Source organism: Varanus komodoensis, unplaced genomic scaffold, assembly GCF_004798865.1.
Source record: "Varanus komodoensis strain SLA01 unplaced genomic scaffold, ASM479886v1 scaffold20_3, whole genome shotgun sequence".
Classification (NCBI taxonomy): domain Eukaryota; kingdom Metazoa; phylum Chordata; class Lepidosauria; order Squamata; family Varanidae; genus Varanus; species Varanus komodoensis.
Genome location: NW_025335588.1, coordinates 194,842 through 220,480, shown reverse-complemented (window position 1 = coordinate 220,480; position 25,639 = coordinate 194,842). Strand labels below are relative to the sequence as shown.

At 67.3% G+C, this 25,639-nt stretch overlaps 2 protein-coding genes across 7 annotated transcripts in view; one reads left to right on the top strand and one right to left on the bottom strand.

Moving 5' to 3' along the window:
- The first annotated feature begins 1,231 nt into the window (after positions 1 to 1,231).
- Positions 1,232 to 8,283, top strand: PIPOX (pipecolic acid and sarcosine oxidase). Its single transcript, XM_044430599.1, has 8 exons — positions 1,232 to 1,391; positions 2,085 to 2,233; positions 2,636 to 2,849; positions 3,810 to 3,992; positions 4,441 to 4,593; positions 5,028 to 5,189; positions 5,995 to 6,070; positions 6,926 to 8,283. The coding sequence occupies exons 1-8, from the start codon at positions 1,263 to 1,265 to the stop codon at positions 7,054 to 7,056; spliced, it is 1,197 nt and encodes a 398-aa protein (XP_044286534.1). The 5' UTR covers positions 1,232 to 1,262; the 3' UTR covers positions 7,057 to 8,283.
- Positions 8,284 to 10,859: 2,576 nt separating this feature from the next.
- The window catches only part of MYO18A (myosin XVIIIA), a 65,772-nt gene continuing 50,992 nt past the window's right edge, over positions 10,860 to 25,639 (bottom strand). For 3 of the 6 annotated variants that reach the window (XM_044430589.1, XM_044430591.1, XM_044430590.1), the window contains 4 exons: positions 24,781 to 24,966; positions 24,570 to 24,709; positions 20,257 to 20,379; positions 10,860 to 12,196 (listed from right to left, as the gene is read on the bottom strand). In XM_044430589.1, coding sequence (XP_044286524.1) covers positions 12,049 to 12,196; positions 20,257 to 20,379; positions 24,570 to 24,709; positions 24,781 to 24,966 — 597 coding nt within the window. In that variant the 3' untranslated portion in view covers positions 10,860 to 12,048. Of the gene's footprint in view, positions 12,197 to 20,256; positions 20,380 to 24,148; positions 24,219 to 24,569; positions 24,710 to 24,780; positions 24,967 to 25,639 lie in introns of those variants that run through there. The other 3 variants (XM_044430592.1, XM_044430593.1, XM_044430595.1) reach the window with 2 other exon arrangements.

The following is a 25,639-nucleotide window of genomic DNA, read 5'->3' as shown; positions in this document are numbered from 1 at the left end:
GCGCATTCCCATTTTCGCCAGCCGGGACGTTCCTGAGGTCGGGGCTCCGGCTTGCCGTTTTCGCAGGGCCGCCCACCCCGCGCGTTCCGGCCGCCGGGCCGTCCCTGGACCGCCGCCACATGCCGAGGGCCCGTGCTTCGGCTGCTGGCTCGCGGCCACTGCGAAGGTCGAGCCGAGCCAAAACCGCAGGAAGCTGCTCGGGTCGCCAATCCGCGGCTCAAACACGCCCCACTGCTCAAGCGGGATCCGGGTCGCGGTGCCGGGAGGCAGGAAAGGCGAGGCTGGCGAGCCGTCCTGTGGGTCCGTGGGGCGAGCTGAGCTCGGCTGCCTCCCGGACTGCGGAAAGAGTAGGCCAGGACAGAGGACAGGGAGAGGAAGAGGAAGAGGGCAGCTAGCTCCAGAACGGCGGGGGCTGGCAGGCGGCCAAAGGGGGGGGGCGAGTCTGTCAGCTGCTGTGGGTTGCCCTAGAGATTCGGGGTGGGGGCAGGCGCTCGTGCGGGTGGGCGTAATTGGCACTTCTGTCACACTGACATGATAAAGACGCTGCTGTCAAGCGCCGTGTTGAGCTTCCTTCCGCCTGCGGAGCGAATTCCCTTTTGGAAGCACACTCGAAGGCCACATTTCGGAGCTGGGGTGGGCTCAGAGGCGAAAGGCCGATCCCAAAATACCAAGGGCCCTACGCACCAGCTGGAAACCAACAGACAGCTGGGGGGAGCGAGAGCACCGCGGTGCCTTTCCGTGTCTGAACCGACGTGGCGAAAGATAAATGAATAAAAGCCCAGCTTAAAATGCACGACGAGAAAGATCCACAGCTACCGTAACTATACGCGCAGCAGAAAAAGAGGTGAAGTACCTGCGAGCAGCCATGAGGGCTAGAATCTTGCCGCTTTAAAAAAGGAAAGCCAAGACCGGGCAGAGTCTTTCCACTTGCTCTGCCAAATGTCAATCCAAATGCTTCTTAGAACGACGCCTCCCTCTGAAGACGGGGCTGGATGACTAATCCCGCCATCCTGGTACAAGCGAGTCTTTGTGCCACCGCCCCCCCCAGAGGAAAAACATTGTCCACGCCAGAAAACCTCTCCAGCGCCCCCCTCCCCGCTTGGCTGCCTCCCCAAAGCAGCACTGGGGCCAGTGGACGCTGGGCGGGGAGGCAAAGTCCAGCCCCCGCCCCGCTCTGGCACAGTGCGGCCGAGTCCAAAGGCCGCCGTCGGCCTCCTGTCCGGCTCGCAGGTCCGCTCGGCCGTGGAGGCGCCCGGGCAGCCATGGCCGGCCAGGAGCAAGGCGCCCCCGGCAGCCCCTACGACGCCATCGTGGTGGGCGCCGGGATCCAAGGCAGCTTCACGGCCCTCCACCTCGCCCGGCGCGGGCAGCGCACCCTCCTGCTGGAGCAGGTAGGGGTGCGCATGGAAGGCCCCCCCCCCCGTGTCTCGTGCCGGCGGCGTGGCATCACTGCCGCCGGGGCTGCCCCTCGCTCATGCCTGGGGTGGCCAGACGGGGGCCACAAGGCGCCCGGCAGGATGGGGGGCTCGCCCCTCGGCGTCGGCCAGGCGGGCAGTGCCTTGAGCACAGCGCAAGAACTCGGGAGAGAGAAGGTTGCGCCGGGGAGGAAGCGAAGGGGGCCGCCACGTCCGCGCACCCGGGGACTGCCTGCAAAGGGTGGCTGCCTCACTCACTAGTCCCGGCGTGTCCTCGGCTTTCGGGGGCCCCGTGGCAAGCGGGCACAGCAGGTGGGAACGGCGGCACCCCCTGGGCCAGGCCGGCGCAGAGGGCGATGCGGCCGGTTCTGACTGCAAAGGACCGAGCTTAGCAAAACTCCCCTTCCGGGGAGGGAAAGGAGTTGAGGTTTTCAGGATTCAGAGGCGGGAGGAGGAGCAGGTCCTGGAGCCCCGGCTGAGAAGCAGGCTGGCCATTGCTTCCGCGCATGGTCCTGGCTCGCCTTGGCGATCGCGAGCCGTGCGCCTTTCCCCGCAGTTCCGCATCTGTGCGGCTTCCCTCCTCAGACCCCAGCGGGGAGATTTGCACCAAATCAGACCAGGAAGGGGAAGGATCAGACCCGACCTGGCGCGTCTCGCCTCTCTCCCCAGTTCCGCCTGCCCCACACCCAGGGCAGCTCCCACGGCGAGAGTCGCATCATCCGCACCGCCTACCCGCAGGACTATTACACGGCCATGATGGCAGAGGCCTTCCCTCTCTGGGCACAGCTGGAGGCGGCGGCCGGGACCCGGCTGTACAGGTGAGCAGGCAGGTGTGTGCCTGTTGGGGGGGGGGTCACTCCTGCCCCGGGGCCCAGGCGGAGGGGCTGGCCCTGTGCTCACGCGGCCCCTGGGGTGCTCTGGTGGAGCCCTCCCTGTGCCCACGAGCCAACAAGGCTCTCTGCCGAGCCCCAGGGCACAGAGCGGGCGAAAGCCCGGGCGGGAGGCAGCGTGGCGCACTGGTTACCGCACTGGGCGGGCCTCGGGAGGCCAGGGTTCTGGTGCCCGCTGCCCCAATGCTCCCTGGGGGGCCCCGTGGCATGGCCTGGCCCACCTCGCAGGGTTGCTGTGAGGAGACAAGGGGGAGGCGGCGCAGGGGAGGCGGAAAGGGAAGGGAGCCCCGTTCGCCAGCGAATGCCCCACCGGCAAGCCCTCTTCCGCAGGCCGGCGCCGCTGCTCGTCCTGGGCCGGCCGGAGGACCCCCAGTTCCGCGGCTACCGGAGCACCATGGAGCGCCACCACGTCCCGGGGGAGGTCCTGTGCCCCGAAGCCCTGGCCCAGCGCTTCCCCGGGCTCTGCCCGCACGGCGGGGAGATGGCCGTGTGCGACCGGACCGCAGGGGTGCTGCACGCCAACAGGGCCCTGCGAGCCGTCCAGGTAACGCCCCCCCCCATCGTCTTCCTCGCCATCAAGGCCGCCTCGCCGGCTCCCCGGGGGCAGCGGCGGCTGCCCGTCCTGCTTCGGCCGCCGACAAAGGGGGTGCCCCGGCTTGGCGTCTGCAGGGGGGCGGCCCAGAGCTGCGGCAGGCACGATCCAGCGTCTTCCCCACCGGGTGGGGAGAGAGAAGACCGGAAGCAGCTGCGTGGGAGAGAAGTGGAGGGGCGGGGAGAGAGACCCACAGAAGGGGGAGGCGGGGGGAGGCAGGCTGGTGGGGGCGAGGGGGAGAGGAGGGGGCAGAGAGAGAGATGGGTGGGGGAGAGCGCCAAGGAAGGGCGGGCAGGCGGGCTGGCGGGGTGGACAGATGGCAGAGCGGCCGGGCCTGTTTTGCTCTGCCCCCCACCTGCCATCAGGGGCCCCCAGCAGGGCTTGCCCAGGAGAGGCGCCCCTTCCAGGGGAGGAAAAGACCCCCCAGCGTGTGCCCAGAGTCAGCCGGTCGGACAGCAGAACCCACTGCTCCCACCCGGGGGGCTCCCAGAACAGCCCCCCAGCCCCCGGGTGCACGTGGGGGGTGGATTCATCAGGAGCTGCGCTTCCTTTATCGCCGCTTTCCAACCCAAAGGGCTCCAACGGAGCTGACAGAACTCAGAGCAAAGTCAAACCCAAGAGCAACCGAACCCCCCCCCCCGCCTCAGCTGGTGCCTCCGTGCATAAAGCAACCCCCCCCCGGCAAATACTGAGTCAAAGGGGCTGGGCGCTCCCGATGTTTGGACTGCACATCCCATCAGCCCCAGCCCAAATGCTGATGGTCGGAAATGCGGCAGGGAGGCAGCCGAAACACCTGGAGGGCACCTGGTTGGGGAACGGCAGCTCAAGTGACCCTGCAGGAAAAGGCTCCCCCCCCCCCGTTCTCGCTGCTGGGGGCCGCAGCTCACTGACTCCCGCCTGCCCACCCCCCAGGACCAGTTCCGGCGGCTCAGAGGGACGCTGCGGGACGGCGAGGAGGTGCTCCGCATCCAGCCCGGCGCTGTGGTCACCGTGGCCACGGGCCGGGGGGAGTACCGGGCCAGGCGCCTGGTGCTGGCGGCAGGCCCCTGGACCAACCGCCTGCTGGCCCCGCTGGGCCGGACCCTGCCCCTCCAGGTGAGCACGGCCCCGGGGGGGCAGCCGGGGGCCCGGGCAAATACCGGGGTGGGCCAGGAGGAGGGTGTGGAAATAAAGGCAAGGAACGGCTCGGCACCGGACGGACCCGCTCAGAAGGGCGGGAAGAGCCGCCGACGGTGATGGGTGGAGTGCAGGGGGCGGGAGGGCAGGATTCCTGCGAAAGGGACCGTCGGGGGGGGGGGGAAAAAAAGGGGCAGCTGGGGGGGGGGTTGGGGGGGGGTAAAGGGGCAAACCTGTTCGCACGGCCCTGGAGAAGTGGCGGAGCCCCTTCAGAAGGGGAGGGGGCAGATCGGGGGCGGCCTGCCCGCGTCCCCCCATGGCTGCGGCGCTTGGGCAGGTGGCACTCCTGCCCCCATCTGCCGGAAGGCTGCAGAGGCAGCTGGTTTGCTCCCCGAGCGCCCGCTCCCCTGACAGGGTTCTCCCCCAGCCCCTGCGGATCAGCGTCTGCTACTGGCGGGCCAAGGACCCCGGCGCCCGCAGCCTCGTGGAGCAGCTCCCGGCCTTCATCGGCATCCACCTCGGCGGCGGCAAGCGCGACATTTTCGGGTTGCCGGCCGGCGAGCACCCGGGCCTCGTCAAGGTGCGTGCAGGTGGGGGCGGCCGAGGCCGGGCACGGGGTTGCGGGAAGGGGGAGGCCCATGGCGGCGTCCCCCTGCCCGGGGTGGGCACCGCAAAGGGGTCCAGGCCCGAAGGGGCTCCGAGGCACCAGGAGCCACACAAGCCTGAGCCCTCGTCCATCTGGCATGGGGGGCCAACACCGAGCGGCCCCTGCGGCTCCGCAGGGCTGCTGCCAAGGCCCCCCGACCCTCAACAAGCAACCAGACAGGGCTGCGCTGCCTGTCCATCCGGGCCGATGCCCTGTGCAGCCGGCTCTGGCCGGCAGCAGGGCTGCAGCCAGGGTCTTGCCCAGCCGTGCCGGGAGAGGCCAGGGAGGGAGCCGGGCTCTCTTGCCCACAGGCAGCGCCTCTGCGGCTGGCCTGCAGCCTGACCCCCCCCCCCGGCCCGACCCCGTAGATCTGCTACCACCACGGCTCAAGGGTGGATCCAGACGACCCCGGCCAGCTGGACCGCTCCGCCACCCCAGTCCCGGACATCCCGATCCTACAGGACTTCCTGAGGAAGTATCTGCCAGGGCTTGACCCCGAGCCAGCCCTGCAGGAGTGCTGCTTGTACACGGTACAGGGGGGAAGGGGGCTGGAGGGTGGCCGTGGCGGGTGCAGCGGCGTGTCCTTCACAGGTGCCGGGAAGGGGGGGCACCTGCTCCGAACACGTGCATCGCAAGGGGGTCCGGAGAGGCTTTCCAAACTCTTGGAACGGGCTGCAAAATTGCAAACGTGGGAAGCGACTGAGGCACCGGAAGGCAGCCACGTCCACGGGCACAGAGCCGCGTTCTGGCTGGGAAAGATCCCATTCCGGCGTTTCGCGGATGGCGGACCGGAAAACGCCTGGCAATCCGGGAAACACTGAACGGATTCCACAGGACCTGTCAGCGGGAGCTGCGCGTGTGCTAAAAATGGTTTTGAAGGCGAGAAGCGAGACGGCTCGGCATGGGGGCGCTTCTCCCCACATCCCCTCCGAGGGCCTAACTCCCGTGCTCCCGACACGCTAGGTGGAAACGGGTGCAGGGGTGGGTCCGATACCCCGGATTAAAAAGCAGCACTCCGGACACCTTTGGTTTTGCATGTTAAACTCGTTTTTAACTCCTAGCTTCACCGGGCAACAGGAATAAAGCCAGTTTTGCTTCCGCTGCCCGGGAGATCGATTGCCCCCAACACGCCGGCTCAGACTTCCCTCTTCTGAACGCTTATCAGTAAATTATTTTTATTCGCCTCTTGTTCTATTGGGGGGGGGGGATTGTTACTGTAGTCTTTTATAGCTCGGTTTTGAGACTGCCAAGCGCCCTGGAAGCAGCGGCCAGCTGGTCAAGATGCACCCGCAATCGGGAAGGACGCAGCTATCCCGTCTCCTTTCTCCCCCTTAGAACACCCCAGATGGGGACTTCGTGCTGGACCGGCACCCCCGTTTTCAGAACATCGCCATTGGAGCAGGGTTTTCGGGTGAGTGCAACGAGGGCGCCGAGGACGTGGGTCGGGATTAAACCATCGCCAGGAGAATCACTCGGCGGTCACAGGGAGCGTCTGGGGCCGGATCTCGATGCTCACGGGCCGAGAAAGGCGCACGCTCCTTTGGACCCCCTTCGAAGGCCAACTCGCCCAGCTCTGCACTTTCCAGACGAGGCGACGGGATGCAAAGCTTCCCTTCGAAATTCACGCTTCCCTGGCCTCTGCAGCGGGGCCCCCGACGCAAAACATGGGTGCGCACGGCGCCAAAGCGCAAAGAGAAGTCGCTCCGTTTGCAAAGACCGGCATTCGGAGCGCGCCACGATGGGAAATCCTTTCCCGCCGACGTGCCCGTCTAGCCAGATTGCCAACAGAAGGCAGGGCGCGGGCGAACCGGGCGCCGAAACGCAGACCCACGACGTCTGGGGGAGCCAATCGCACCCAGGAAAAACGAGATGGGGGGGGGGAACCGAACTGGTTTCAGTCCGGGAAGTGCCCGAACCTGCAGGCTTCCGGGGGAGGTGGGATTTGGGGCCAGGCGGGCGCTGGGTCTGCTTGAGAGGAGCCCATTTCCCGGGGGTTTGGCTCATCGGCCGTATCAGGCCCAGCGTCCGTCACCACCCTCCCACCCATGTTCCCCAGCAACTGCCGTGCAGAGGACTGCAGCCACTGGTGTTGGAGGGCCTTCTCCGTCAGGAGGGCGCCCAGCCTTCCTAACATGAGCAGAGGCTAGGTTCCCACGCGACTAGAGCGCTTTTAGAGCTGTCTTGCCCGCCGTTAGAAAGAGGCTTTGCAAGAGGGGCTGAAGGGCGAGGAGGGTGCCTGGACTGGGCCTTTCTGTCCGTTCCACAGGACACGGGTTCAAGCTGGCGCCAGTGGTCGGGAAGATCCTGAGCGAGCTGAGCCTGGGCGAAGAGCCTTCCTACAACTTGGCGCCGTTCCGGATCAGCCGCTTCCCGACGTCCCCAAAAGCCTCGCTCTGAGCGTCCCGCAGCTGTGACACGCGGACCGGGAAAGCGGCCAACATCCCTCCTGAACTGGCTTCATGCCTCGAGCCACCTGTGCTCTGCTCTCCACGCCGGCCGGGTGGCCACTCTCTTTCGGGGCTGGACCATCCCCAACGGGCCCGCAATCCAGCCAAGAGGATTTCGGACTCGAGGCCCCGCCCCCGGCCCATCTGCCCCAGCTGGCGTCCGACTGCAACACCCATCAGCCCAAGATCCATTAAGGAAAGGGCACGGGAATCTGGCACCGCCCCTCGGCCTCCGCGCCGCGGCCCAAAGTCGTGCGAGAAGCTCAAAGTCATTGAGCGTTCGAATTCATTAAAAAAGAGGGCCCCCCCCCTCCGCGGCACACTTCACAGGCTCGAGCAAAATGTTTTAAAGTTAAATGTTCCGTTTTATTATCATTAGATGGCTTAGCTTAATAGAGGCGCATTACCGCCACGCCGGCTCCACGGCCCCCGGCCGGATCGGGGGGGGGCCCACTGCAGCAAAGCCGCTGGGGCTGGGGGGGCTGCAAGAGACCCGAGCCCCCGCTCCTCCCGTCGTGCCCCCCCAAGTGCCCAAGCAGCCTCCCCTTTCCCTGGCCTGGGAGCAGCTTCTCTCCGAACCCGCCTCCCTCGACTGCGCGTCTGCCAGATGTTCTGGACTACAGCTCCCATCCGCCCCAGCCGGCCTGCTCGTGGCGGCTGGGGCTTCTCATGATGACGTGGCCCGACGCCTCTGTCCTGCGTGGTGCCCCCAAGAGGCAGCCCCCCGCAGCACCGAGGAGATAAGAGGGGCCACACCGATGTTGGCGCTGTGTTGCCATGGCATTTCCTCCCGCTGCAAACCTCGTGCAAAATCCAGATATTTCTGCAGCGGGGCGGGGGGGGTCGAGTAAGCCTTCGGGAGCCCCCGAACGTTTCGACCAGTCCCTTCTCCCCGCGGGTCTTCGCATGGCTTTGCGTTCCCACAGAGCGTGAGCAGAGGGGCGCTTTTCCAGGGAAAGCCACAGAGCCCCAAGGAACCCGGGGTGGGGCTGAGGGGCGGGGGGAGCGCCGTCCAGAGCCCCCGGAGGAGGCCGGCGAGCGAGCCCGAGCCAGCGGAGGGCTGGGGGCACGTGGCCAGCCGAGGGCATCGCCTGCGGGCGGCCGGTGAAGGGACAACCGGCGAGGCCCCGAGCCGGGGGGGGGAGCCGGGGGGGGTCCCCGTCCTTCTGGCCACACAGCCGAGCCCCGTGGCCAAAAACGGCCCGTCTGCACCCGCCGTACGCCTCGCTCGGAGCGCACCGCAGGGACGAGGCGCAGCTGCCGGGAAGCGGTCAGGTTTTGGGGGGGTGGGGGGTGGGGTGGGGGGAGGCGCGTGCGCCAGGCTGGCGTGTCCGCGGCTGCTTCGCCGGGTGGGTGGCGCGGGTCCTGAATCATTTATAGCCCTTAATAAATATGCAGATGAGGAGCAGAGAATCGGAGCCCTCGAGCTGTTCTCATTAATTATTGAAAGTTATGGTAATGGGAAAGAGCCGGCACATTTGCATAAATCTCTGCCCCACGGCCCTGCCGGAAAAGGGACGCACCCCCCCCCAATTGGAAAAAACCTTCCCGAGGAAAGCCACGGGGGGCGGATCGGGCGGAAGGCGACCGCGGGGCCTGCGCGATCCCCCGAGCTCTATCCCACCCCGGTATTTTGGGGTAGGGGCCACCCCAGACGGCCGGGCCCCCAAGGCGAAGCATCCGGCCCCCTTCCCTATCTGCGCACACAATGCCATGCGGCACGAAGGATCACCGGCCCAAGCGCCCGATTACTCAACCGACGAATCTGTGCCCCAAACGTGCCGCCCATGGCAGCTGGCTCACCCAACGTCCCGGGAGGGCCGGCCCCACGGCTCGGGGGCTTTGGGCCCAGCGGGTTTTTCGACTACCTTTTTCCTCAGGGCCCCCGATGGGGCACGTCCGCAGCTGGGAGGGGGCACAGGGTGTTCGTGGGTCCAGCGCTGGACAGACAGGACGTTTTGAAGCCCCGCTCCAAAGCACGGCGATTTCTAATTGGGACGCCCAGATGCCAAGGTCTCCGGAAGAGCTGCGATTTTCGCCCGACGCCAAAGGAAGAAATGGGTTAATTTGGGGAGCTGCTCTAAACAAAGACGGAGCCGTGTTTTTAAACCCAGTGTGAAGAGTTTCCTTGAGGCCTCTTGGCACATTATGGATTTTTTAAAGGTGTAAATGCCAGAGCATGGATTTCTTTTAAGGGCATCCCGAGCTAACACATTAGCATCTCAGTGCCACGTCCCCGTGGGGAGAAGATCATCTTCGCCGGCACCCTGCGCTCCGGCTGGCTGGCTGCAGGGGGCGACTGTGGGCCCCCCGCCAGGCCACACGCGAGGGAGATGCGCTACCACGGCCGCCTAATGCTCTCCGTGCTCAGATCACGTCCTCCCTGCTTTCCCCCTGCGAGGAATCCAAGGCAGCCAACATACGCCTCTTCCCTCTGCCGCGCGCACCACAACCCTGTGAGGTAGGCCAGGCCGAGGCCCAACGTCGCGCGGGCAGCTTCTGTGGCCACGAGGGACTCAGCCCCGCAGAAGCGTGGACTGGCCCTTTCAGGCGTCTCAGCGCTCGCTGCTCCTCCAGACACACAAAGCGGCTTTTTATGGGTTACGGCGGGGGCACCTGGGAAGGTGCACCATGGAGTCCGGCTGCAGCCGAGACTCCTCGCCCAGCGCGATCCCTGTGGATTTCTTCCAGACTGGACGGCTGGTGCGGAGCTCCTCTATGCTCCATCGCCCCATTTTCAGTGGAAACTTAGCCCTATGTTAGGGTTAGGGTTGGAAAAACGAGGTGTCCTGGCATGATTCTGAGGGTTGGAATGTCTTTAGAAGGGGCAGAAAAGATGAGCTGTGCAGAAAAAGCGACTCTAGGAAGGCTTTTCCAAAAGCACCCTCTTTTCTATGGAAGTTTCACCCTCTATTAGGAGTAGGGGTGTGCACCAGGGTAGGGTTAGGGTTAGAAAACGGGGTGTCCTGTTAAGATTTTGGTGGCTTTAATTCCAGGGAACCCAAAAACCCAAATGTAGCACTTTGCCACAGGTTACTTGAATGGGCTCTCATGGAAGTATGACTTCCAAATCACGAGAAGTGGTCGCCCCTCTATACTCCTTGCGAGTCAGACCTCGCCGGGAGTCCTGTGTCCAGTTCTGGGCACCAAGATTTAAGAACGATGCAGGGAAATTGAAAAGGATCCAGCGAAGGGCAACAAAAATGATCCAGGGTTTGGAAACACTGCCCTGTGAGGAGAGACTGGGAGAACTGGGCACGTCCAGCCTTGAGAAGACGGAGGGGGGACATGAGATCCCTCCGAGTACCCCAAAGGCTGCCGCAAAGAGGAAGGTCAGGATCTCTTCTTGCAAAGGCCAGAGTGCAGGACACGGAAGAATCAAGTCAAGCCGCGACAACCCAGATTCAGGCTGGGCGTCAGGAGACGCGGATGCTGAGCTGCGTTATGCGCCCCACAACTTCAACAACTGCGGGAGGGCGTGGGGTTCCCATGGCCCGTTGGGTCACCAAGAGGCCCTCCTGGCCCACCTCCTCCAAGTGCCCGCCACGAGTTCCCGCACCCAGACTCTTCCACCCTCCAGAAACCCAGCCTAGCGGACCGCAAGGACAAAGCGAGCCGCTTTTACCGTTCCCGGGCGAGCCGCGAAGAAGCCCTCCCCCCGGTGAGGGACGTGGGCAACGCGCACCCCTCTTTTCCCCTCCCCAGGAAATCCACGGACGCCCCTCCCAAAGACGATGCGGATGAGCAGGAGGCTGCCCCCAGCCGCAAATGCCGTTTATTTTCTTGTTCAGAGTCGACAGACGAGGAGGGGCCAAGAGAAGAGAAGAGATCAACTGCACTAGTGCAAAACAGGTGCCCCAAACCCAGGCCCAGGGGGAGCGGGGCGGAGCAGGAAGGCCCCCTCCGGCCTCCCTCGCCCCCGGCCTCGAGCCCGGTCGCGTATAACTTACAAGCGGGGCGCAGGCAAGCATGGGGGGAGCAGGTTGCAGAGGGGGCAGCCTGCGTGTGCTTGCGAGAGACCCAGGCGGGAGGCGCCTTTGGAGGTCTGCCGGGAAAGCAAGCAGGGAAGCTCTCGTGCAAAAGGGCCGGGGGGGGGGGGGCGGGAATAATCCAGCCACGTTTGGCTACTGGACCTCCGGTGCGCGGGAGGAAGGTGGCCGGGCTCGGTCCGACGTGGGAGCCCACGCAGGGTGCCAGGCGGCAGGCGAGCGGTTGCAGAAAGGGGGGGGAGTCTCTGCTGCCCCCCAGGTGCTTCCAAAGGTAGGTCTGGAGATGCTCGGGGTAACTGGCGCCGCCCCCCGAAACCAAGTGCGAGAGACTGTGGGGAGAGGGACGGCGCGGCACGCGCGAAGCGAAAGCAGGCGGCTCTGCACTCGAGGCCTCGGTGGAAAGAGCGAGGGGGCTCCAGGGCCAAAACCGGGTTTTGCAACGGAGGAAACGGCCCGGCTGGGGGGAGCAGGGCCCCGGACGGCTCCCCCCCACGCGCCTCCTGGCTCAAGTTTAACGAAAAACGAGCAAAGTTCACGACGAGAGAAGACGGGACGCTGGGAAGGACTGCAGCGAGGCGAGAGGGTCGGGCGCCGCGAGAGGAAGCCCCCGCCCGGCCCCCCAGGGCACGCTCGCTCGCTTGCTCTCTCACGCGGGGAGAAACCAGAGAGGGGCGCAGCTTCCCCCTGCCCGCAGCGGCCCGGTCCTGTGGCCACGGGGGAAGGCCACGCCAGGCGATTGGCGGGAGCGGGACGTCCGTCCGGCGCACGAGGGGCAGCCCCGCGGCGGGCAGGGGCTTGCCCACCCCTTCCGGCCGCGAGGAGGACGAGCGTCCGAGCCGAGGGGCCGCTTCCCTCCACGGCACGGAAGGAGCGCAGCAGTCGCCCCGGAGGGCCTCCTCGGCCATGCCAGGCCACGGGCCGCGTCTGCACAGCCGGGGGGAGGTGGTCCGGGCCTATGCTGTCGTCTCCGCCGGCGGGCCGTCCGGGTCGGCGTCGCTCGGGTCGCTCGAGGCAGAGTGCTTGGGCCTGTGGGCGCCGTCAACGAGGTCTCGCTCCTGGTCCGACTTGTCGTGCGAAAAGGACTTCCGGTAGCCGGGGGGGCTGCGGGGGGGAAACGGAGATGTTAGCAAGCTGGCGGGTGCCCCCCGCTCGGCACGGGGCTTTGGCACGCGGCCCGGCCCCCTGCCGGCTGGGACACGCGCGAACGCTCAGCTCGGCTCTCCTTCCCCACCGGCACACACAGCACAGCAAGGCATGCATGAGAAAGTGAGGCCTGGGCGGAGGACCCCCCCTCGGGGGAGCCGGGGGGCCGCCCACGATGCCCGAGCCCCCCGGTCGACGGCAGGGGACGGGGCCCCCGGGAAGCTGCGGGGCGGCTGGGCTGCCCTCGTGGCACCGGAGGGTGAAGGAGCAGCCGTGGGAACACGGATCGCTTCCCAGGACCCCCCTCCAGAAGGGGGGGGCAGCTCCCCACACCCGCAGCCTCTTGAGCCAGTAGCCGTGCTGGGCGGGGCCGATGGGAATTGGGGTGCGTGGACACCCCCTCGGGGATGGCACCTTGAGGGGAGGGCGCTGGGGCCCCCCGTCGTCTAGGGCTGGCCGGCACTGGGGGGGGGGGGGCTGGCGCTCCGGCACCTCCTGCCAGGGGAGGCTGGCAAGCGCCTGCCTGCGGTGGAGCGTTTCCCTTCTCGCACGGAGCGCCCGCCCGCTGCCGACACGGGGCTGGGGGGACTCAGCTTTCCGCGGGCGGCCCCTCGCGAGCACGCCCCCGACGCCGCCCCTGCTGGGGAGGCCCAGCCGGGTCTCTGCCAAAGGGAACTCCACCGATGCGTCCCACGGCCGGGACGGAGCCCGAGGGACCATGCCCGGCACGTCACACGCAGCAGGCCCTTGGGCTCCTCAAACGAGCTTGTGCAGCCGTCCCCAACCCGGTGCTGAGGGAAGGATGCTGGGACTTGGAGTCCCCAAGCCACGCACACCAAGCCGGGGCCGGCTGAACGAGGGCGCCAACCGCTGCCGGCTCCGCCGTTCCTCTTCTGCATTGACGCACGGAGGGAAATACAAGCAGCTGCCTCTAAATTTTTACAAGCATCCCGATAAAAACGCCCCGGATGCCGATCGGAGCATTAAATCGCTCCGTGGGCGCTTTAATTTGCTCATCCCTTGGATATTTCAGTCCTCTCCTCGTGGCACGCTGAGACTAAAGACGGCCGCGGGAAGCGCTTTAGCTTTGCTCTTCGTCGGTCTGGTACTTCGTACCCGCGTTAAATTAGATCTTATGGTGGAGACTTCCCAGTGCGAATGGAAAATGCCCAGACACAAATGACCCTATGCAAATAAACCCAAATTGCCTTGCAAGGCTTTCCAGAAAACTGTCCAGTCCAAAATATTCTGGACACCTGACATCATGGCCTGATACGCTATATATATTTCAAATTGCTGTGCCAAAGGATGTCACATTCCACAGCCAGGAAAAATAAAGGCGATTTCCATAAACAAGGCGGCTGGGCCATCGACACCAACTCATTTCGCCTACCGCATCTGTCTCCGGCAACTTATGGGGAGCGGCTACAGGGGGCCGTGGGGCTCCCTCCCCTCCCCGGCGGCAATTCTGTGCAGTCCTGTCCTCCTAGCTCAAACTTTTGCCAGGAATCTCACTCATGCTTTCAAGTCTATCTTAGGGACTAGAAGCTTGCTTTTAAAAGAAAGAAAGGAGAAGAGACTGGAGGAGACTCTGAGGGGATCTGTTGGTGACTTACAGGTATGTGAGGGGGTGTCACACGGAGGTGGGTAGGGAGCTGTTCTCCCCTGCAGAGGAAGGCAGGACGCGCTCCCACGGAGCCAAGGTCCCATTTGGATGCCAGGAAGCACTTCCTGATGGTTAGGACCCCGAGGGTGTGGAAGGGGCTTCCACGAGAGGTCGCTGAGGCCCCATCAGTGTGGGTGTTCAAGGACAGGCTAGACATGGCTATGGGAAGCATGTTGCGAGTGGAGCTGGCCAAATCCGGGGGTCAGACTAGATGATCTGGGAGGACCCTTCTGGCTTGCTCTGTTTATAAGGCAGAGACGCTTCAGCAGCTGCAGAGCTGGCCCTTACTGCTTTCTGGGCTTGGGTGCAGCGCTGCGGGGAGAACCAACAGCTCTCACGGGGCCACAGCACAGGCCTGAACGAAACACTGCTTTTCGGGGGGGTGGCGCTGCCGCAGAAGTGCCCCACGCCTGGCGAACGGCGCGGCCAGAACGCGCGGCTGCCGCTCACTGTGCTTGTTCCCAGCCGCTCGTGGGCCCTCCAGCGCCGATTTATTCCCTTCCCCTCCCGCGTCGTTAGCAGAGCTAAGCAAATAATCTGTGGCAAATCAGGCATTTGTTGGAAATTTCACCCCTATCTGTCGCGAGCCACGCTTGGGGAGAAGCGAGGAGGGGAAGAGACAACCTCGACGCTCGCTCATTACGCAGAGCCATTTGGAGATTCCCTCCTGGCGTGCGGACGTCGCTGGAAAGGGGCTCGCTCCGGGATCCACGCCTTCGCGCCCCCTCCGAGCCCACGGGCAAGCCGGCCGGGTCGCAGCCCGGCCGGGGGGCTCGGCCGAGCACGCGACGGGGGGCCCCCTTCGGAGCCCCCTGCAGGCCCGCCTCTGGGACCCACCGGGGGAGGCTCCATCCGAGCAGCCAGCATCCGGGCAGATCCTAATTTAGTGTATTCTAATTATTTGTAAGCCGCCCCGAGGCTTCGGCGCATGGGGCAGCACAGAAATTTTCTCAATAAGTCAATAAAGAATAAATAAATCCGGCCGTTTCCAGCTGCCGCCTCTCCCTGAAAGAGGCTGTGGGTGGGTGCATGGCGTTTATTAGAGAGCCAAAGCGCCACCGTAGCCCATCAGCCCCTGAACGAGGGCCTCTGTGAAGTCCGACACGGCAGCACGGAGGAATCAGCCGCGTGCAAGCCACCGGCGGCCACGCTCCGGCCGGCCTTCCGGAGCAAGCCACTGGGAACGGAGGGGAGCCCTGCCGGGGGGGGGGGGGGGGAGGCAACTTGCCTGCCCTGCTTGAGCTGGGCCAGGCAAGGGGCCTTCCACTCCCACTCCCAGCATGCCCTGTGCCAGCACGGGGCATGCTGGGAGAAGCGGGCCTTTGTCCCGGCTCGACCCAAGCCGCTCCTCGCAGTGCTGCGACCCCCCGCCGGTGGCACGGAGGCTTGGAGAAAAGAGCCCCCCGTGCCCGCCGGGCTCTCGGCCCCCCAGGCCCATTTCTGTTATGGCAGCTGGAGCGTTCGGTGCAGGAAGGTGCCGGGCGCCCGCATCCCCAGCTGCGGCACGGAGCGGGGCGGGGGCTGCGGCTGCTTGCCAGATAATTCGAGCTGTCGGAAACAATTTAATACACAAATAATTTGCAGGGGGCTGGGACCGAGCTCCTCCGCGCTCGCTGCAGAACTGTCACTCGCCCTTCCCTCGTCACGGCTCCGGCGCGGCAGACAAAGGCTCCCGATGGCGGGCGGAGGGTGGGAGCAGCTGCCGAGCGCAGCTCCCCCACGGGCTGGGGGGGGCTCGGATCTGGCGGGCGCGTTCTGCGCGGGGGAAACTGAGGCGGCTTCCCTGGGCCGCCTTCCTTTCCTGCCCGGCAGGGGCACACGGACGGGTCTCAGGCCAAACGCAGAGCGGAGGGCAAGGTGAGGAAGAGGAGGAGAGCTCGGTCACGGGGAGGCCGGTGCCGGCCCTGAAAGGCGGAGCGGTGGCCGGCCGGCCGGCCGGGGGCTCGCAGGTGAGCCCCCGAGCTGCTGCCCCCAGGGACTGCGAAAGGCGGTGTGCCAGGCTGGGCGTCGGGGCGAATGCCCCCCTCCACCTCCGCGCCTGGGGAGACGGTGGCCGCGTCCCCGAGGGGGATGGGGCGCTCAGGCCATGGGAACACCCGTTCCCCAGCCCAAACACTCCGGCTGGGTGCCAGGCGGCCCCAGTGGGCAGGCGTGGGCTGGGCGGCCCCCCACTGCCCACCCGAGCCCTTGGGCGTGCGAGACCCTCTGGGCTCTCAGACTCACGCGATGGGAGCCAGGAACCGGCTATCAAAAGGGAAAGAAAGAAGCCCAGCTCTCACGAGAGCCGCAGGGCCCCTGCAGGACGGTCCTCGGAAGGCGCGCGTGAATGAGCCGAGGTTGGCTCGAGGGGGGAGAGCGGTGGCGCCGCTCAGGAGGACGGCCGGCGTGGGGGAAGGACACCCCTGCCGGGAAGGGGCCGTTCCCCGGGGACGCTCAGCCCGTGGCCTCTGGATCCACGAGGCTCAGCGTGCTTCCCGATCCGGGGACGGTCCTCATGGCCGGACGGCTGCCACAGAAAGCGTCTTCTGTAGCGTGGAAAGATCCGAGAGGATCGCCGCCTGCCGCCAGGAGCCAAGTGAGGCGCCGGTCTCAGTTTCCAGGGCATGGGGGTCCCCAAGTCCGAATGGATCGGCAGAGAGGCTCCCGAATTGCGGGCCGCTCTCCCTCCAGAGCAGAGGGCGGGCGGGTTTTTGCAAAGAAGCTAAAAGGCACCATGTGCTGCTCTTTAATTTGACTGCATAAAGCCGTGGCTTACGATCATTTTACGCTTTTATATGGCTTTTGTTGCTCCTGCGTTTGGCGGCTTTTATTTTAACGGTGGCTTTATTGGGACCCTCGGCAACACGTGGGTAGCTGGGACGTAAATACGACCAATTCCACGTCACGAGGAAGGAGCCAGGCCGGGACAGCCCTGCCCTGCGTCGGCCAAGGCGAAGGGAAGGCCCTCGGAAAGGAGCTGGTCCCCCGGCCAAGAGAGGTGGGAAGGAGAGCCCGGAACGGGGCCGTGCTCCTCCCGAGACGGGCTCCCCTTCGGAAAACCCCGCGACACGCGAGCTGCCCTGGGTCCGCCGGGCGCACGGCATCTCCGGGCCGGGGTGCTGCTGGAGACCCCCTTGTCGCACGGGAGCCAAATCCAGCCCAGCCCTGAAAAGGCCCGGGAGGATGCAAGCCCCGCGCCCCAGCCCCTCCTGCAGCAAATCCTCACGGGAACGAAACGCGGAGCCAGAGGGGCCTCGGTCTCCAGCCGGAGCAATCCTTACGGACGAGGCCCCACCGAGCGCATCCGGGGCGGGGGGTTAGAAACCGCGAGGCGCGAGTGCCTTGCTTCGGGGATGCGGCCAGCATGCAGGGCCGTGCCGGTCGCGGCTCCAGGCTGGTTAGTTGACACGCCGTCCGTCCGGGGTGAGGGCAGCCCCCCGAGGCCCTGGCCCCCCGAGGCCCTGGCCCCACACGCCGGTTGGGTTAGTCCGGTGCAGGACACACGCCGGGCCACCTGCCTTAGTCGCTCTCCGGCCGGTACAGGTACTTCATCATCAGACTGTCCACCTGCTTCTTGCGCTGCTTCTCGGCCTTCCGGCGCTGCTTGCTCGACCGCCCGGCCTCGGCCCCCTCCTTGGGCCCGCCGGGGCCACCGTCCTCCTCCTCCCCCCCCGAGAGCGGCCTGCCCCGCCGGGGGCCCTTCTTGACGCTGGAGTTGCTGCGGTACGAGACGGTGGAGCCCGAGGAGGAGTCGGAGGAGGACTCCGAGGAGGAGCGCGAGCGCGAGCGCGGCTTCCTCTTCTTGGACTTCTTCTTGGACTTCTTGCCGTGCTTCCGAGAGCCCTTCCGGGACGGCTCCGGAGACGAGGAGGAGGAGGAGGAGGAGGAGGAGGAGGAGGAGGGGCTCCTCCGCCAGCCCTTGCCCTTGGTGCTGCGGGGCCGGGAGAAATCCATGGCGGAGGCCGAGCGGCGCAGGCTGCCGGCCGGGCTCTCCGCCCTGTCCAGCAGCACGGCGCTCTTGGCGCTGCGCACGCTCCTGCGGTCGTCGTCGTCGTCGTCGTCCTCCGAGTCGCGGTCCAGGCGGGAGCGCCGGAACTTCACCGGCTTGTAGTTCAGCACCTCGTTGATGGCCGCCTCCAGGGCCGGGTCCAGGTAGCTGCGGTGGCCGACGGGCCGGATGTCGGGGTCGCCGGCCAGCGGCTCCTCCGAGGCGGCGGAGCGGGGCCGCGGGGGCACGGAGAGGCTGCGGGCCAGCGAGGGCTGGCTGCAGAGCGAGCGGGAGTCGCTCGGGGCCAGGCTGGCCGCGTCGTCGGCCGGCGGGCGGCCCCAGGAGGCCCGCGAGCCCGGGCGGCTGCCGGACAGGCCCAGGGCGTCCAGGCGGGAGGTGCTGCGCCGCAGGCTGCCGGGGCTGGAGAGGGCCAGGCTGCGGGCCGAGCGGGCGTCATCCTCCCGGCCGCCCCAGGAGGCGCCCCCGAGGCTGAGTGGGCCGGAGAGCAGCGAGGCCTCGTCAAACTCGGCCGCCGAGACGGACCAGCGCTTCTGCAGCCCCGCGGGGAGGCGGCCGCCGGCCTCGGAGAGGGGCTGCGAGAGCAGCGAGGCCCCCTCGTCCGCGTCGCCCGGCCCCCCGGCGGGCTTCTTCCACGAGGCCACGGAGCCGCCGCCGCCGTCCAGGCTGCCGGCCGCCGAGCCCTGCCTGGCCTTGCGGGGGGGGCGCTCGGGAGAGGGCGGGCGCTCGCTCAGCGTGGAGAAGAGGGTCTCCTCGTCCCCGTGGCCCCCAATGGAGTCCTTGAGGGCGGCACGCTTCCTGTAGCTCAGCGAGCTCATGACCGAGACGGGCCGCTCCTCCGCCTCCTTGGCCTCTTTGGCCGCGGGGGGCGGGCCGGGCCTGCGCCCAGCCGGGGAGGCGGGCGAGGAAGAGGAAGAGGAAGGGGGAGAGGGAGAGAGAGAGAGAGAGAGAGGCCGAGGTGAGTGGGCACGTGAGAGGGAGCAGGCGAGGCGGGGGGCCGAAGGAGCCCCTCCGCCGGCCAGGGCTGCGATGCAGGCGGGCACCGCTCGGCTCCGCCGCCTCCCCCCGAGCAGCTGCCACGCTTCCAATTTGTTTTCTTGTCAACTACCGGGAAAGCGCCGGCGGCACGCAGCCCCCGACTCCCCGGCTCCGGCACACACAAAGAGAGGCATTATTTTCCGTAACAAAATGTTTTACATCCATGCTGACGCATAAATTAAGCCAATTAAGAGCGCGCCTCCGCTCTTCCCCCGCCCGGCCCGGCGCTCCGGGGCGTGTGGGGAGGGGGCTGCGAGGGGGAGGGGAGGGGAGGCCAAGAAAGGGGGTGCCCACAGACCCTCCCCGGAGCAGGTGCAGGAGGCCCCCGGTGGCGGCCCCAATCCAGCAGCCCTCCCTGCACCTGCTGGGCCGCAAGAAGGGGCTGCGGAGGCGCCCTTTGTGGAGCGCCCCTGGGGGGCACCCGCTTCCGCGGAGCACAAAAGGGCTTTGTCGGCCCGGACCGTGCGCCGCGCACCGGGCTGCCGGTTGCCATGGCAACAGGTGTGCTATAAATAGCCCCCGCGGATACCTGGTCACTTCCAATGGCGGGGAAGAGCGGAGGACGCGGGCCGGGACTGCCGGCACGGGGCGCTGGGGGGCGTGGGGGCAGAGGGAGACGCCCGGCCCCCGAGGAACGAGCGGGCGTGGGGGGCCTTCCCACACTCGCTGCAAACCGCTGTGGGCCAGCTTCTGTGGCAAGCCGGAGATGCCACATGGGCCACCCGGACCCTCGCCCCAGCAGAGGGACCGAATGCCTGCCCCGGGGCAAGAGGGAGCCCCCCCCCGCTCCCAGGCAGGGGCCCCCGGGCTCTGCGGGGTCCGTTTGCTCACTGTCCCCGACGGGACCCGATGGGGACGCCCCCGGCACGGTTCCCAGGTCTGCCCGGGGATGGGGGGACCCCGGGAGAGGGGATCAGGGCCACCCCCGCCCAGCCTCCTTTCCCCGCCTCCGTCTCAGGGCAAGGCTTCCCTCCCGAATTGTGGTCCCTGCGGTGGGTTTTTAGGGGGATGTGGGGAAGAAGCCCCAGCACCTATTGCAGGATGTGGGAGCAGGGAAGCCCCAAAGGTGAATTCCTAGCACAATCCGGAAGAGTCACCAGGCCGGGGGGGGGGGACAAGGGCGAGCCCCCCATGCGTCCGTCCTGATGCCGAAACCCTCCGTCCGCCTCGCCCCCTTCCCTCCAAAGGGGCCGGGCCGTGACTCTGCATGGGGGGCTTGGGGCTGGCCGAGGCCCCACCCTTCCCAGCCCCCCCGCCCGCCCGCGCCGCTGAGCGCAAGTGGGGGGGCCCGCGCCCGATGCCTCCCGGGGACCCCCAGCCCCGGCTGACCTGTTGCTCTTCAGGCTGCCGTCCTCGGAGACCGCCTTGCCGGGGCCCCGGCTCTTGGACAGCCACGACTTCACGCCGTCCACGCGGTCCTCGAGCTCGGAGTCGCCGTCCGAGTCGCCCTCGCTGCAAGCAGAAGCGGGGAGAGGTCAGGGCGGCCCCGGGAGCGCGGCGGGGGGCGCCCGGCATGCAACGTGCTCGGAAAGGCCAGCCAGGGAAGGGTTAAGAATCAGCACACACGAGGCGAGGGGTCACACGCGCCCCCCCGGCCGGGCCTGCCGGGGGCTTACGGGGGGGTGCCTCTTCGGCCCCATCTCCTCGGCCAAGTTGCCCTTGCAGCTCGGGCCCGGACCAGAGGGCCGGAAGGGGTCACGTGGGGCCGGGGCATGGCTGTGCCGCCTGCACCCGCCTCTCTCGCCCCACCGCTGCCTCAGTAAGGCGCTGCCAAGAACCATGAGGACTAGCTCCTTGTTCGATGTGCAGGCAGAGGAGAACAGCTCCATGGCAGGGCAGGCAGGAGGCGCAGGCTCCGCCCCCAGCCGGGGCAGGTTCTCCCGGCTGAAGCCCCGGTGGGCCAGCGCCGGGCCACATGGGCCGGGGGGCCGATCCAGCTCCGGTTCAAGACAACGCTGCACCTGATGTAGCGGAGGCGGCGAGCCACCCGGGGCCGCCGCCTGCATTCGCCCCGCGGGACCCGAGGCCGAAGGCAGCCCCGGCGCAGGCCCGGGGCTTCGAACGCGCCCACCCGGGCTGGGCCGCTCCCACGGCGGCTGCCCGGCCCCCCGGCGAGGAGCTGCCGGGCTCTGCGGCCACTGGCACCGCTGACCTGCGCAGGCCGGCCCTCCGCAGGGCCGTGCCATTCCCGGTCCTCCCAGCCCCGAGGAAACACCGGGAGCAAGGTGTCCGGAGGCAGCCAAGGAATTCTCTTCCGCCAGACAGGCCCCTTCCAAAAGCATGCCGCTTTTGCACGCCCCGCACACATGCTCGGTCCCCCGACGGCAGCGGGGCCGGAGGACGGAGAGAACGGCCCCCCTAACTCTCTGCTGTCCCCCCTCCTCCTTCCTGCTCCCCCAAACCCCGCACGTTTGGCCATTCCGAGGGCATGGGCTCGGCAACTCCAAGAACCCCCCGCCTGCTCGCGGAGGCGGCCTGCCCCCCGCCCCCAGCCTTTCAGATCTCAACAGGCCTCGAGAGCTTCGATGGAAAGATCGCAGCACCCACTCGAAGCTCCGGCTCGCCGGGGAGAGGAGAGGAGCCCTGGCCGGCTATTCAGCGGCTATAAATAGCCCCACGCAAGCGCCGCCGCGGGAGCTGGGAGGGCGGTGGGCTGGGGGAGCGAGGCGGCGCTGGGAGGGGAAGGGAAGGGAAGGGAAGAAAGGGGGGCCCTTAAGTGCTGCTAGATTAAAACGGGGATGTCAGAGCAGAGAGCGAGCCCGCGAGATGCAGCATCGGCAAGGCCGGCCGGTACCGGGCCGACTCCCCCGTTCCCCGGGGGCTGGCTGTGCCCCATGGATTTGCAAGCCACGCCGCCCTTCCCAGCGGCCGGGTTGAGGGGCTCGGCTTCTCCGAAGAGGCGGCCCGACAGGGGCTCCGTCCTTGCCCACAACTCCCGGCACGACCCATTTCCCCCCCGAAGATCAAGAAGGGCCCTGCGACACGGGGGCTCCGGGAAGGCAGGAACGCATCCGGCCGCCCCTCCTGGGCCCACGCTGGACTGTGCCTGCCCCCCGGCCGGGGCCTGCAGGGAAAGCAGGGTGCTGCCGGCCCCGGCAAGCGGATCCAGTGCCACACGGCCAGCTCGGCTGCGGGAGGATTTACAGCCCCGAACCTCCTGCAGCAGGTAGCGCGGCCCCTGATTTATATGCGCACGGCCCCATCCAGCTTAACGCCGCCAGATTTATATGTGGCGTTCATAACTGTATTGATTGCCTGGAGGACCAAAGTGCAGTTACCGCGGGGGGGGGTGGGCGGGGGGGGCCAGGAGCCATTTCTGCACGCCCGGAGCCGTGGCTGTATAAATCTCTCCCTAATGCACCCGCCGTTTACTGCTTGCATTACGATTACGGCAATAACCGGTGTATCTATACGTAAATCGGGAGCGAGGCTCCCCTTCGGAGCTCTGCGGGCTCAGTAATTCTTCCCCCACGTCCCGCGGCGCTGAGCGGAAGGGCTCTTCCAGACCCCTGGGAAGTCCAGAATGCCCTGCCCACCCCAGAAGAGGGGTCTAACGGGGGCTTTGTGAGTGCCCCCACCCCTCACCGCCGGCCGATTCTCCGCTCGATGGCGTGAGCGCTCAGACAGGTGCCTCTTCTGCACCCGAATCCCCCTTGTTAAATTCAAAGCAACGAGCCCCCCCTTGCTCCGCCAGACATCTCCCGCTCGGGGAATAAACGCCAGGAGGTGTCTTCCCCTTGGTTATTTTGCTGCCTTGGGGAAACAACGGAAAGCCGAGGAGACCTGTAAACAAACTCCAGGGGCAGCTGCGATTTCAAATTGTCGGAATTAAACCTCACGTCAAAGGCAATTTATGTCCGGCCGAGTGTGCCATTAGTTTACTGGGATCCAAATCGCCAGGGAGCGGGCAAACGCAGACTGAACTGTGCGGGACATTAATTCTGTGTGACAACGAGGCTCGCGTGGCCTTCCATCACCTGCTGCACACAATTACATTTATCATTAGGCGGGACAGATCCTGCCACGGCCCCGCTAAGCCCGTCCTGAGCTCCGGGAGGAGATTCCGCGTGAAGCCGCCTGGCTGGGATGCGGGGCCAGGGAGCAGCCCCCCGGCCGGGACACGGGGCCACCCCGAAGGGCGAAGGCAGGCCTCTGCTCGCTGCGCCAGGTCCCGGTTCGACCTCCGGCATCTCCGGGGGGGGCCACGAAAGATCCCCGGCTGAAACATGGCGCGCCGTGGCCGGCGGGATGCCAGCGGTGCCAGATGGACCACACACCCCTGGCAGAAGCCGCTCGCGACATTGTCACGCGCAGGGGAAGTTCTCGGCCTGTCGCATGCGGGCAGCATGTCGGGGACCCAGGCCGCTCGAAGCCCAGGCAGGAACGTTCCTGGGGGGCCTTTCGGTCCTCCCTCGCCTCCCCACCCGAGAGCAGCTCCGCACCCGGCCGTGGAGAGCCAATTCACGAATGACAGGCGCCGTTCACATGCCACAGGAAGCCCCCGCGTGCCGATCGGCCGGCAAGGGTTCCGCGGCTTGTGCGGGGGTTGCCTGAGGGTTGTTTAACCATCAAACAGCCCATGGCCCCTGGGTCCGCACGAGCGGAGAAGCGGCCCGCCTGGCCCTGGGACGCCTTCCACCCCGTGGGCCGACAGCCACTGGTGCGCTTCAGCTCTCCCACGCCGACGAGCGCACCTTTGCACGGCAGCGTGGGAGCCCTTCGCGCCGGCTGAGGGTCCCCCGGACGCCAACCGCTGATGAGCCCAAAGCAACGCTTCAGCCGGCAAGCGAAACGCAAGCCGACTGCGCTGGAAGCACGGGGACGTAGGCAGGAGGGGCCTCCTGGGATCGGGGGCAGCCCCCCACCCCCACCAGGGAGGGCATGATGCCCCCCTCGGAGACGGGCCCCCGGGGGGACTTCACACGGGACCGCGCACCCACCGCACGATGGACTCCGGCGCCTGAGGCAGAGCGTCTGGCGCCTCTCCAGCCCTGAGCGGCTGCCCCCCCACCGCCACACACGCCCGAACCCAAGCATGGCACACCGCCCTTCCGGATACGCCCCCCCCCCCGGCCCCAGGGTTACGGGTTACGCATGTGGAAGACGGGTTAGAGCTTCCGTGTCAAGGCACATGCGTGGGAGGGCATGCAACGACACTGGGGGGCTGGGGGCCCCCCACACGCCATGCCAGGAGGTTAGGCGCCACACGGTGTTACGGGGAAGTGGGGAGAGAGACTCAGCCTCACAGCCTAGTCTTGTGCTTCTGGAACTTTGTCACCATGTCCTGCAAACTGGGAGAAGGGGGGGACAGAGAGTAAGGCGCAAGGAACGGGCAGGGCGTGGGGAGGGGGCACGGGGGGGCAGGGAGGGCGGGGGGAGCACCGGCGGGGCCGGGAGGCGAAGGGGGGCAAGGGGAGCCCGAGGGGAGCAAAGGCTCAGCGACCCGCGCCGAGGGGCGAGAGGACGGAAGGCGGGGCGGGGGGCGCGAGGGTGTGCGGAAGCCCCCGGCCTGGGGATGCGGGGCCTGAGGGTCGCTCCCCCACCCCAAGCGGCCTTCCGGAGGCCTCCCTCCCGTGGCCACTGCGAAGGGCAGCGGGGTGCCCTCCGCGGCAGCAGCACCCCCCCCCCGCCCGGCGCCCCACCTGTTGATCAGGTCCTCGTCCTCGTCGCTCTCCATCTCGTCCTCGATGGCGCCCTGCAGGTCCCCGATGCGCTTGAAGGCCAGCTTCAGGTCGGCCTGCAGGCTCTGGTTGGCCGCCTCCAGGCTCTCCAGGTCCATCTCCTGGGGGGAGCGGGACGTGAGCGCGCTGCCGGGCCCCCCGGACCCCAGCCCGCCCGGAGGCGGCCGCTCACCAGCTCGTGCTTCTTCCGGCTGGCCTCGGCCTCCTTCTTGGCCAGCTCGGCCGCCTCCTCCTTGGCGTCCCGCAGCTGCCGCTGCAGCCGCTTGTTCTGCTCCTTCTCCCGGTTCTCGGCCGCCGCGCGCTGGTCGCGCTCCTCCGTCAGCTTCTCCATGTTCTCCTTCAGGCGGGTGGCCAGGCTCTGCCGGGGAGGGGGGGGCAGTGGCATGACGTCCCTCCGCCAAGGACGGGGGTCCCCCACCGTCAGCCTCCGGGGGCCGAGGGGGCCAGGCTCCCTGCACGCCGGCAGCTCGTCGGACCCCGGCAGAGAAACCCCCCACGCAACCCCCCCTGGCCTGTGGACCAGCTGCTTTCCGGGGGGGGGGCTGGGCAGGCGGGCAAAACCCTCCAGGCGCCAATGGAGACTGCGGGTTGCCACTTCAGGACGGATGAAAGGACGGAAACCCACCGCACGCCCCCTCCGTCCCGGGGCGGCCCTCCCTGTGCCAGTGGATCTGACGAGGCTGGAGGGGGGCCTGCCAGCCCCCCACCCCCGGAAAGAAACGCGGGCCCCGGCATCCCCCCGGCTGTCTCGAGGCCGCGCCGACCAGCCGGGCTACAGCCCTGAGCTCCCACCGGCCCTGCCAGTCGCTGCCAGCCGCCCCCCCTCTGTGGCAAGGGGGTCGCAGCCCCCAGCTGAGCTGCGGCAGGTGAAGAGGAGGCGGGGGGCTGCCTCCACACCCACCTGCTGCCCACGAGGGGGGCAGCCAGTGGCGATGGCGCGGCCGGAACGAGTGCTGCTCCATCGCCCCCCGAGCACTCATGGAACGAACGGACCCCACACCATGAATTTACATGAGGGGGGCTGGGGGGGG

What these genes read in the sequence shown, in the direction of transcription:
- PIPOX (XM_044430599.1), top strand. Translation starts at nt 1,263, where the DNA reads ATGGCCGGCCAGGAGCAAGGCGCCCCCGGCAGCCCCTACGACGCCATC. An exon ending in GCACCCTCCTGCTGGAGCAG is followed by an intron (nt 1,392 to 2,084) that starts GTAGGGGTGCGC and finishes CTCTCTCCCCAG; the next exon opens with TTCCGCCTGCCCCACACCCA. An exon ending in CATTGGAGCAGGGTTTTCGG is followed by an intron (nt 6,071 to 6,925) that starts GTGAGTGCAACG and finishes TCCGTTCCACAG; the next exon opens with GACACGGGTTCAAGCTGGCG.